General features: G+C 38.2%; 1 protein-coding gene across 17 annotated transcripts in view; it reads left to right on the top strand.

Moving 5' to 3' along the window:
• LTBP1 (latent transforming growth factor beta binding protein 1) overlaps positions 1-12,031 on the top strand; it is a 432,121-nt gene that overhangs the window by 395,870 nt on the left and 24,220 nt on the right. For all 17 annotated transcript variants that reach the window (XM_067007826.1, XM_067007825.1, XM_067007830.1 and 14 more), the window contains 5 exons: positions 262-438; positions 1,341-1,427; positions 3,323-3,451; positions 4,131-4,271; positions 5,266-5,436. In XM_067007826.1, the coding sequence (XP_066863927.1) occupies positions 262-438; positions 1,341-1,427; positions 3,323-3,451; positions 4,131-4,271; positions 5,266-5,436 (705 nt within the window). The remainder of the gene's footprint in view (positions 1-261; positions 439-1,340; positions 1,428-3,322; positions 3,452-4,130; positions 4,272-5,265; positions 5,437-12,031) is intronic.

Raw genomic sequence — 12,031 nt, 5'->3', positions numbered from 1 at the left:
TGGTTAAGGTAAAAGGAAATGATTTTGACAGATTTACACTCTTGGGGTGGGTTAGAAATCCACCAAAACTCAGGATTCACATGCATTTTTATCTTGAAGTGGAAGAATCCAACACAGAGTGGAAAGCAGCTTTCTGTAAATGAAGTGCCATTGGCACGTCCAGTCAATCTTTTTTACCACTGTGTTTTCAATTCCGTTGTGATACAGGTAGATCTGATGTATCCTGTCAACCCTCTTTTTCACTTTCTCTACTCTTTTTAGACTTAGAAGTAGATCAACCCAAAGAAGAAAAGAAAGAGTGCTACTATAATCTAAACGACGCCAGCCTTTGTGACAACGTGCTGGCCCCCAACGTCACCAAACAAGAATGCTGCTGTACCTCTGGTGCTGGGTGGGGAGATAACTGTGAGATTTTCCCCTGCCCAGTCTTGGGGACTGGTAAGAATTAGCTAAGTGCTGTCTTCATACTGGTATTTGTTGTGTGGTGTGCATGGGCCTTGGAATGTTCTCATTTGGGTTATTGAAGCCTTGAATTGGTAACATGTACTGGTACCTGCCATAGTCAAATTGAAGTGAGATTACCTTAGAGTGGGTTTCATTCAGGGTTGGACCCATACCCTTATCGCACTTCAGTATGAATTCTTAAACTTCTGTTTCTCACAAGCATGGCTTGGGTTAGACAGAAGAAGAATTCTTTTCAGCCATGGAAACTAATTACAAAGCCTTGAATCCTACCATTGCAAGAAGGCTCCAATGGCTAGGGAGAACCATGGCTTGGGAGTTAGAACACTTAAGGCTATATGACAGTGGGACTTCACTTAAGATTCTGAGTTTCCACTTCGGAGATTCTCACAGAATATGCTGTTATAGTGACATTCCATATAATATTTTGGCAGAAAGATAATTCAGTTTTATTCCATTTTTAAGGTAAAACTAATCATTTTTGCTAACAATGACACAGCATTATTCCTAACTGGAGCTTGCATATTTAAGCTAGGATTTTGGGTTCTTATTGAAATTTGAAAATACTAGAGACCACAGTAATGGAGAAATAAGTCATAACACACCACAGTACCCATAGCTAAAACATGTGTAAATAATATATGGGTGAACTAGCAAGGTTTTTTGTAAATTATACTTATGAAGTCATTAGGTTTATTTGCACCTAGTCTGTAAATTTTTGAGATTGTACTGAATTTATTTGTCTGAATTAGATGGCAAGATTTGCCTTAAAGTCTCTGAGTCTGAGAAAGTAAAACTGAACTTAAAACATACTCATGGAAGATATTGGTGTGGGGTTTTTTTCAACTTTTTTTTTCCCTTGTCTCTCCTGAAATCAGCTGAATTCACTGAAATGTGTCCTAGAGGGAAAGGTTTTGTCCCCACTGGAGAATCCTCTTACGACGTTGACGGCGAGGGCTATAAAGGTCAGAATCAAGCAGAAACTAATTTTGCAATGTGTGTGCATAGTTGACATTCAAGTAAACGCATGGCTTGGGTTAGACAGAAGAAGAATTCTTTTCAGCCATGGAAACTAATTACAAAGCCTTGAATCCTACCATTGGAAGAAGGCTCCAACGGCTAGGGAGAACCGTAGCTTGGGAGTTACAACACTTAAGGCTGTATGACAGTGGGACTTCACTTAAGACTCTGAGTTTCCACTCCTGAGATAGGAATAATGTTTCAAAGGTTGTCATGAGGATTAAATGAGATAACATATGTAAAAGCACTTAACACAAAATTCTGTACTTAATACATTCATTCTTTTATTGTAGAATTATATTAGAAATCATACATTAGGGCCAATATAAATTTGACCATCATCATGTGGGCCTTTAATGGTCATCAACAAAGCAAAGATTCTTGCCTTTTTAGAAAGCATCCTACTTTGCTAGCACCATTTACTAATGGCCACAGATTAATAATAAGGAATGGAAAGGAAGAAAGCAAAAGTAGATGTGTGTTTTATATATTTAATGCTATTAGCCTGTAATTCTAAAATAAATGTGCAGCTTTTTAATTTTGGTGAAATTTAAACTACAGATAGGAGTATTTCCTCATTAACCACTAACTTTTAACATTTCGGTAATAGAGATATTATGACCTTTTATATACAATGTGATTTTTTTTTCTTTACAGTTTAATATTGAAAACTATTAAGTGGCTGGAAAACAGACTAAAAACATTTTTATTGTCTATCCATTTTTGCAAACCAGTGATTTACTAATATGGTATAATTCAGCAGCTGGATAAGAAATTCCATATGTGTTTTTTTAAGTACAGCTATGATTTAATTCAGTGAAATAACAAGACTTAGTTGGTGAAATGTGTTTAATGGTTTTCAAATTCGCAAATATCATACACTATGTTCTTTCAGGGATGTAGTTAAATTTCACTTTGTGCTATGAAGTGGAACCCTGATTTCACCATAAAGTCATCCTCTTTTTTAAAATAAAAATAAATTCCTCTTCACCCTATCTTAGCAGTGCTGTAAATGGTTGAAAGAATATTAGATTCGGATTCAAACAGTCATGTATTGTCGACTTGGTTTTGCCCTTTTCCGGCTATGTAACTTTGAGCAATATATCTATGAAGTCTCCAGTTTTTTAAATGAGGACTAGATGACATTAGCTTTAAAATGTTGGAAATGATGCTAATAATACTTGCACAAAAGCAATAGATCACACTTTTTGAGAGTATACCGAGTCCTCTGCATGGTTTTTCTCATTGAATCCTTTCAATCCTATCAGGTCGATGTTCCTCTTATCTCCAGTTTACCATTGAGTAAACTGAGGTTTGTGGACAATAAGCTCTGTAAATTCTGTGGAGGAATGGGTCTGCCAGCATTTTTAGCAACTGTGCTTTCATTAGCTCATTATCAAGAAAGAAGACTTCCATCAAGTTGCATCAAACTCTTCATGGGAGATTTCTTCATCTCAACTAGTTAATGGGCCAAAATATACATTTATAGAAAGGCACATGTCTTAAAGGGTATTTTCTTCAGAGAACATTATTGGTGCCATTATGGAACCCGTAGACTATTTCATCAAATACGAGGTAGCATCTCCGAAGCTCTATTTACAAATATACCTTCTCTGATAATGTGTTGGGCATTGCTCCTTGAACAGAGAAACCTGATTATATTTCTACCTCTGTGAATTAGTCCTAACTTTAAGAATTTGATATTGCTGTGTTTTTAAGACTCTTTGTAATATAAATATTATAATATCTAACTTGCCCAGTATTGGTTAGACTCTTCTATTTAACTGAAAAACCCAAAATAACTCCTCTTTCTAAATATTTCTTCGCTTTTCGCCCATAGATGCAGATGAATGCCTACTTTTTGGACAAGAAATCTGCAAAAATGGCTTCTGTTTGAACACTCAGCCTGGTTATGAATGCTACTGTAAGCAGGGGACATACTATGATCCCATCAAATTGCAGTGCTTTGGTAAGTTTTAAGAGGATATAGTGTGATGTGCTATGCAAATACATGGAAAAAATAAGTAATGTTACATATAAAAACAATTTCTTTGAATCTAAATCATGTGTTGAAAAGATCTGTAAATGTTTTATGGATCTTTTTCTTGAGCATTATTTAAGAAAATAAAAACCCTTCATACTACTATTTGAATAGATTTCAAAGAGTTAATATTCAGTGTGGAATTATAATTCAGGTCACTGGTATAACTGAAGTGTTCTTTTGGTCTAAGGAGTCTACTGTTTCATCACTCATACCATGCACTGAAAGTCATTTTTAAATACTGACCCAGACTTTAATGCCTAAGCAGAAAACCATATACACTAGGCAGAAAAACATAGCAAAAGGAAATAATTTTAAAACTGTCATAAAGAGACATTTTATCTTAAACTTCTAAGCGTATCCTGTTCTTAAATGTTTTCCTTCCTTATTTAATGTCAGCACCTGTAGGGCAATGTTATTTTTCCAGTCAATACAACTTAACATTTTTATAGTCAGAGCTGTTCTCTTTTGGATGATGATGCGTAGCTGACTAAAATGTGGCAGCCCCTGGAATCTGGACTAAATTTAGCAGTGTATTTTAAGTTTGGTTAAGTGTATGAGGTGCAGCTGATTGCTGATTTTCTTTTTAATTTTTTTTCCTCTTAAGATATAGATGAGTGTCAAGACCCCAACAGTTGTATTGATGGCCAGTGCGTTAATACAGAAGGCTCTTATAACTGCTTCTGTACCCACCCAATGGTCCTGGATGCTTCAGAAAAAAGATGTATCCGACCAACTGAATCACATGGTATGTTTGGATATGAGATGCAAGTCTGTGTCCTAATAAATGTCATAAGGTTTTCCTTTTGACTGAAATGTGAGCTGTTGGAAAATTTAAAAATTGATTCCTTGGGTATTTTGCAATAATTAAAATGAGATGCTAAGAGAAAGAATAAGATGCATATCATCAATATATAGGAGACTTAACACCTTGCACACACTGATTTAATGGACAACAGAATAAGGAGTGGCTGAGAAGATGGCAGAGCTGTTCCGTGCCTGAGGGTTGATCACATTGAACCATTAAAGGCAACTGAGGAAGATGTAAGTTGAGCGAAGAATGATTAGGTTTGCTTGACTGGACTGGAGGACACAGATAAGGCTGGACAGAGAAGAGGGCAGAATTCATCAGATTGGTGGAGGGCTCCGAAGTCCATTGGTAGGAATCCCTGTTTCATCCTCAAGAAGGTAATGTGCCACTGACTGATCAGTGGCTTAATTGATCAATGTATCAGCACATTCAGGAGATTGCTTTGGTTGAAATCAATTGAAAAGTAGAAAGGTTCGAATTAAGGACCCTAGGATGAAGTGTCACTCGTTCAGGGCTTCGGCAAATGAAATGGATGAAAAAGGACGAATCCCAAAAATTTTATGTAGAAAGAAATGGTAGGATTTGACAGAAGAGTAAATGTGAAACATCAAAGATCAGAAGAAGAAAAAGTCCATCAGGATTATGAAGTTCAGGCCAGACAGTGGAGGGTTTTATGTAATGATGGAAGCTACAGAGGGAAGGATTTAATTGGAACATGATGGGCAGGTTGAATTTCAGCTGATTGGAATGACACCCAGTTAGAGATGACAGAGGTTTGATCCATGGAAAGACCAGACTGGCTTCAGACTTTTGCTTGGAAGTCACTCTTAGAAATAGGGATGGAAACTTTGAGACTCGCTGGCTTCTACCACAGTGGTTATGAAATAGGAATAACAGTGCAATTGTCATGGAACCATGTCTTCCCTTTCAGAACAAATTGAAGAAACCGATGTCTACCAAGATCTGTGCTGGGAACATCTGAGTGATGAGTATGTGTGTAGCCGGCCTCTTGTTGGCAAGCAGACAACGTATACTGAGTGCTGCTGTTTGTATGGAGAGGCCTGGGGTATGCAGTGCGCCCTCTGCCCCATGAAAGATTCAGGTGAGCCCTTACCTAGTTCCTTCTATTGCAGGCCTTTGGAAATATCCTTTGGAGCCTGACAATTCTCTTTTATTTATATGTCTTCACCTTCACTCCTGATATCTTACTTTCATCAGAGGGGGGTGTGTGTGTGCACGTGTGCATGTTGAGGGAGTGGAAGAGCAGGATTGCATAACATCTGGCTCCTCGTTTACCTCCAATCCACACCTTGTCATTAATTTTTGAAACCCTCATTCCATTTCCCCAAAGAATCATAAATAACCCAAAGAAATATAATGCATCTTAGCAGTTGGTGGCATAGGTCTTTAGAATTTATATTTCCTGATACTTCTTTTTTTTCCCCCCTACAGTCCTTCTCATTTCTAACAGTTTCTACTTAGAGCAAAAAGTATTAATATAGACAATATAGGTCAAAGCCCAAGTTTTTATGTCAACCTCTTTGTGGGAGAGATCACAGAAGGGTTAGAACCATAAAGGAAGAGAGTAGAAAGTAAGTAAAATGTACTTGGAACAAATCTCCTTGACTTTCAAGTTTTAGACCTGGGGTTAAAACCTTTGGTCAAATGGAAAAAAAAAAAAAATGGGACTGGCTAAGCTCTCAGTTTCCTCCCCTCTCCTCGTGTCAGAGGAGGGCTGGAAGGTGCTGACTTTTGGCCCCCAGGCTGGGCTACTTGGTGACTGTTGGGTTCTGCCCTGATTGCTTATTTCTCTTCTTGATGCTGCAGCTACTTACTGCCTGTTAAAGGAAAGCACTTGAAAGTGTTCAGTATAGCATTTTGTCTTTGACTATAGAAATCAATTTGTTAAAGCTGGAAAAATACTGTGCGGATATAAAGTGAAAGAGTTTATAATGAACACATTCTCAGAATGGCCAAGAGGGGAAGAATTGCTTGAAAAGAGGAACTGCATTAATTTTTAGTTAATTTGAATGTAATCTTCAAGATGTTGAATAATAAATTAGCTTTTTAGCTTGGAAATAACTTAAACCAATGTAGCACAAAAAAGAAAGTAATTTGAAATGCCGTAAAAGGAAAAGGAACAGACAGCAAAGGATGAAGAGCAACCAAGATATAGATGGTAATGATAGTAGCCCAGAAATGGAAAGAGGATGGGTTCTGGGGCCAGAAAACCTGGATCTGGAATTCAGAACTGCCCACAGCAGCTGCGTGACTTGGGGAAAAAGAACCTCACCCAATGCAGCTCATTAATGGAGGCATCTATCTTGTTGGGTTGTTGTGAGAACTGGGAGGATGTAGATAGGGCAGGAACACAAGGAGTGTGGTATATTATTAGCATTACTGTAGCCTCTGTCCCTAGAGGCAATTGCCACAAGGAGAAGAAGGTGAAATCTTAAGGAAGTGACTATAATATATATGACTTGAGTCATCTTCTCACGATGCTTGAATACCTCAAACCTTTCTACTTAGGCAGTGTTTTTATTGTTTAATTTTTTTAAAAAATATATCCTTCTTCTAAAGAATTAATCAGAGAGGTTATGTCCCCCTCCATCTACCCCATCACAGCTGAACTCTGCTCCTTGATGATCCGCTCCTTGAAGATGTTCACTCTTTTTTTTTAATTGAAGTACAGTGTTGATGTACCATGTTACAGGTGTACAATGTAATTATTCACAATTTTTAAAGGTTATGCTCCATTTATAGTTATTGTGAAATATTGGCTATATTCCCCATGTTGTACAATATATCCTTATAACTTATTTTATACCTAATAGCTTGTACCTCTGAAAATGTTCACTCTTAACAGTTGGTTTTAATTATCCAAGTCTTTTTTCTATACATTAATTATTGTTATATTTTTAATCCATATTAGTTTTTACAAATTTATACTTAAGAGAATATTTAAAGCTGAAATCCATATCACCGACCTGAGGCACACTTTTTTTGTTTTTTTTAAAAACATCTTTATTGGAGTATAACTGTTTTACAATAGTGTGTTAGTATTTCCCTTGCAACAAAGTGAATCAGTTATACATATACATATGTTCCCATATCTCTTCCCTCTTGCATCACCCTCTCTCCCACCCTCCCTATCCCACCCCTCTAGGTGGTCACAAAGCACAGAGGTGATCTCCCTGTGCTATGCGGCAGCTTCCCACTAGCTATCTAATTTACATTTGGTAGTGTATATATGTCCATGCCACTCTCTCACTTTGTCCCAGCTTACCCTTCCCCCTCCCCATATCCTCAAGTCCATGCTCTAGTAAGTCTGTGTTTTATTCCCGTCCTACCACTAATCTCTTAATGACATTTTTTTTTCTTAGAGTCCATATATATATGTGTTAGCATATGGTATTTGTTTTTCTCCCTCTGACTTACTTCACTCTGTATGACAGACTCTAGGTCCATCCACCTCATTACAAATAACTCAGTTTCATTTCTTTTTATGGCTGAGTAATATTCCATTGTATATATGTGCCACATCTTCTTTATCCATTCATCTGTTGATGGACACTTAGGTTGCTTCCATGTCCTGGCTATCGTAAATAGAGCTGCCATGAACATTGTGGTACATGACTCTTTTTGAATTATGGTTTTCTCAGGGTATATGCCCAGTAGTGGGATTGCTGGGTCGTATGGTAGTTCTATTTTTAGTTTTTTAAGGAACCTCCATACTGTTCTCCATAGTGGCTGTATCAATTTACATTCCCACCAGCAGTGCAAGAGGGTTCCCTTTTCTCCACACCCTCTCCAGCATTTATTGTTTCTAGAGTTTTTGATGATGGCCAGTCTGACCGGTGTGAGATGATATCTCATTGTAGTTTTGATTGAGGCACACGGTTTTTGATTTACTCGTTAGCATCTCTGAAATTGGGGGTATCTTATAATTGATGGCATCTGTTAATGGCCACAAGCGATTTTTTCACATTTTAGTGTCTGTTATATCAGGATGTATTTTGCAATCTAGGGTATCGTAGAACTGGTGAAAGATGGTAACTTTTAAATGGCTGCACAGACTCTGTTTTATGGATGTACAGGCATACCTTGGAGATGATACAGGTTCAGTTCCAGACCACCACAATAAAGTGAATATTGCAATAAAGCAAGTCACCCAAATTTTTTGGTTTCCCAGGGCATATAAAAGTTTAAATTTACACTGTACAGTGTTTAGTCTGTTAAGTGTGCAACAGCATTATGTCTAAAAAATATATACATGACAACTGAAAATACTGTATTGCTAAAAAATGCTAACCATCATCTGAACTTTCAGCAAGTCATCATTTTGTTGGTGGAGGGTCTTGCCTCGCTGTTGGTGGCTGCTGACTGATCAGGGAGGTGATTGCTGGGGATGGGGATGACTGTGGTAATTTCTTAAAAACAGCCAACAGTGAAGTTTGCACCTCAATTGATTCTGCCTTGACAAACGATTTCTCTGCTGTATGCAATGCTGTTTAATAGCATTTTCCCTAGAGTAGAGTAGAACTTCCTTCAGAATTCAAGGCAGTCCTCTCAACCCCTGCTGCTGCTTTCTCAATTAGTTTTATGTAATATTCGAAGTCCTTTGTTTCAACAGTTAAGTTTACTATCTCATATGGGTGGGGTTTATGGAACCCTACAACAATTACAATAGTAACATCAAAGATCATTAATACCATAACAAATATAGTAATAGTGGTAAAGTTTGAAATATTGTGAGAATTTCCAAAATGTGACACACACAGGAAGTGAGCAAATGTGGTTGGAAATATGGTTCAATAGACTTGCTTGATGCAAGGCTGCCACAAGCCTTCGATTTGTTTAAAAAAAAAAAAAAAAAAACATACAGTAAAGCGAAGCCCAGTAGAACAAGGTATGCCTGTACCATGGTTTATTTAATCACGTCCAGCACTGGACATTTGGGCTGTCTGTCTCCCCCAACCCCTGCCCTTCCCCAGTCTTGATTTTCCTATTATAAACAACGCTGCGATGAACCTTCATGTATGTATCTTATATATAGCTGTGGAAGTGTCTTGATAAGAAAATTCCTACAAATGAAAATACTATACTATGTTACTCTCCAAAAAATACAGGACAGATTTACACTCACATTGAAAGTGTTTGAAATGCCTTTTCCTCATACCCTTTTACCACTAGATATTCTCAGTCTTTAAAATTGTTATCATATGGGTAAGAAGGGTATCTTATATGCGTCTCCCTATTTCTAGGGAATTGGAGCATCTTTTCCTTGTTTATAGATGATTTGTATTTATTTGTCAGTGAATTATATCCTTTGCCCATTTCTTTGGTGGGACTTTGTGTCTTTTTCTTGCTGATTTGTAGGAGCATTGTGCATATTCTGTCCACAACCCCATCATTTGGGTTATGGAAACTTCTTTATGAAAGGTTCTGCATGTATTTTCATTTAATTCTGTCCCTGTCCTGATGCTGTGATATTAAGTATTTACTGCATGAAAATCTGATGAGCTAGTTGCCTTTGCAAATCAAATCTAATTGACTAAGTTTTTAAAAGAATATTCAAATTATTTTGGTGTTAGAAATGAATTTTAGAATATTGCATCAATTCTTTTTAACTGAGACTTTACAAAACAAAATTTTAAATGTAAATTCAAACAAATCCTTGTGGACAAATATATACTGTATAATATTTTTAGAAAAGTATGGGGTACAAGGAAATAGTGGTACCACATGCCAAATTAAAAACAAAAAGTTTAGTATCTTTGCTGCACTCTTTCTAGCTTATATATGCACAGTACTGGTGATAAATTTTCCAAAAAGAATCACTTGTCTGCAGTCAGCCAAATCCTCAAAAATCAGTGATTCTCAGTCTTTTATTTTTTTAGAAAAAGGTAGTCTTTTGTCAACTGAATTATTATTTTAACTTCCTATATATAAATTCATTAACATCAAAGATGCTGGAGCTACTGGTAGGGAGGACAACTAGTTGGGCTCTCGAGGTATCTGTGAAGGACCCCAGGGTTCCAGGGAACACATATTGGAAAACACTATTCTGTTTCTGTTGGAGTATAGGAAGTAGTTAGACATCCCAGAAGGAGTATTTCTTTTATACCCCTGAAATTATGGGCCTTGAACGAGACTTAGGGATACTCTACCCCGAATCCAGGGAGAAGCCCACGGCAAAGTTAAGCAATTTTTCCAGAGGCCCTGTGATTAGCTGGCATTTCCTTGATTGGTACCTGATGTTCTGGTCATATCTACGCCAAACCATCTCCCGTTGAGCATGTTTCTGCCAGAGTATAGCAAGCAAGAAGAGCCAGAGCAGGGGGGTGGTTAGCACGTGGACTCGGGAGCCAGGTTGCCTGGGTGGGAATCCTGGTTTGGCAACTTTCTATCTACACAGCCTTGTTCCTTTGTCTCTCTGTGCCTTCGTTTCCTCACACGAAACTAATAGCACCTGCCTCACAGGGTGGTTGTAAGAATCAGTTAATACACGAACACCTAGCACAGTGCTTGACGCGTAGTCAGCATTAGAAGGTTGTAGCACCTAATGCTACTACTGCCGGTTGAGTCAGATCAAATGCATTTTCAAATGTAACTGAAATCTAAGGTTCTTATGAAATACACACTTACCTCATAGCATCTGAACGTGAATTAAGAAATTAAGGATAGACGGATGCAGAAATAATTGTCCTCATATAAAACTTTCTCTTCTAGACCACTGCTTCATAAACATTAATGGGCGTGTTAATTACCTGGTCATGTTATTTTTTTTAAAAAAACAACAAGATTCTGGTTTCTAGGTGGAGGTAGGTGGGCAGGATTCTGCATTCTTCAGCCCCAATGCAATGCTGCTGCTGGTCCTTGGACCACACGGGCAAGGTTCTAGAGACACGTAGCAGCATTCAGCCTGATTTTGTTAAAACCGACTTTAATGCCGTTATTGATTTTTCGTAGAGGAAGCAGAGAATGTGTGGATTTTAAAACTGATTTGCCCATTCTGCCATTGAGCCTTTTAAATGTTGCTCTTCAGGAATACGTGATCGTTGAGAAAGGACCAATATTGTCTCTTTGTTAATAAAAGCACTGGGTGAATTCCAGCCTGTCAGGCACTGAACCTTCCAGTTTCCCTAGGAGTGCAGCACTGCTTTGGCGAACAATTAGTTACTGATGGAAACAGTGCTGGAGGAATTTAAGTAATAAATCGCAGTGCTTGTCATCAGCTTTGAGCATTAAAGTGCAGTGTAAAGTAAAGCTTTGGCTCCAAAACAGGCTTTCACACTTCTGGTCCAATAGGTTATGGGCACTAATTCTCACTAAGGCAGCAACTGCATCTGAGAATACTGGTAGTTGGAGGAGGTAGGAGTGGCTCCTGAAATAGTGTTCTCTGAAGTTAGGTGGCACCTTGCAGACTGGTACCAGGTGCAGACTGGTACCACGTGCGGGGTGAGTGAGTGGATGGTGACGGATTGTGTCAGGGTAACTTTACATGAGAAGAATTGCCTGGTTGTACCATTCCGTACATTTCTGGAGCTGCTTGGGGCTGCCGTTTTAATCCTCAGCTGAAGTCTGGGAGGCCAGACACCAGGCATGAGAAGGTTTTCAGATGGTTGGAGGCGGCCCGGCAGTGAGTTTCCTGAAGTGGTCGTGTCCTGACATCCTCCCCCTCCTCAGCCTCTGGA

The sequence above is a fragment of the Kogia breviceps genome, chromosome 11, assembly GCF_026419965.1.
Source record: "Kogia breviceps isolate mKogBre1 chromosome 11, mKogBre1 haplotype 1, whole genome shotgun sequence".
Taxonomy (NCBI): domain Eukaryota; kingdom Metazoa; phylum Chordata; class Mammalia; order Artiodactyla; family Physeteridae; genus Kogia; species Kogia breviceps.
This window is presented reverse-complemented; position numbering and strand designations above follow the sequence as displayed.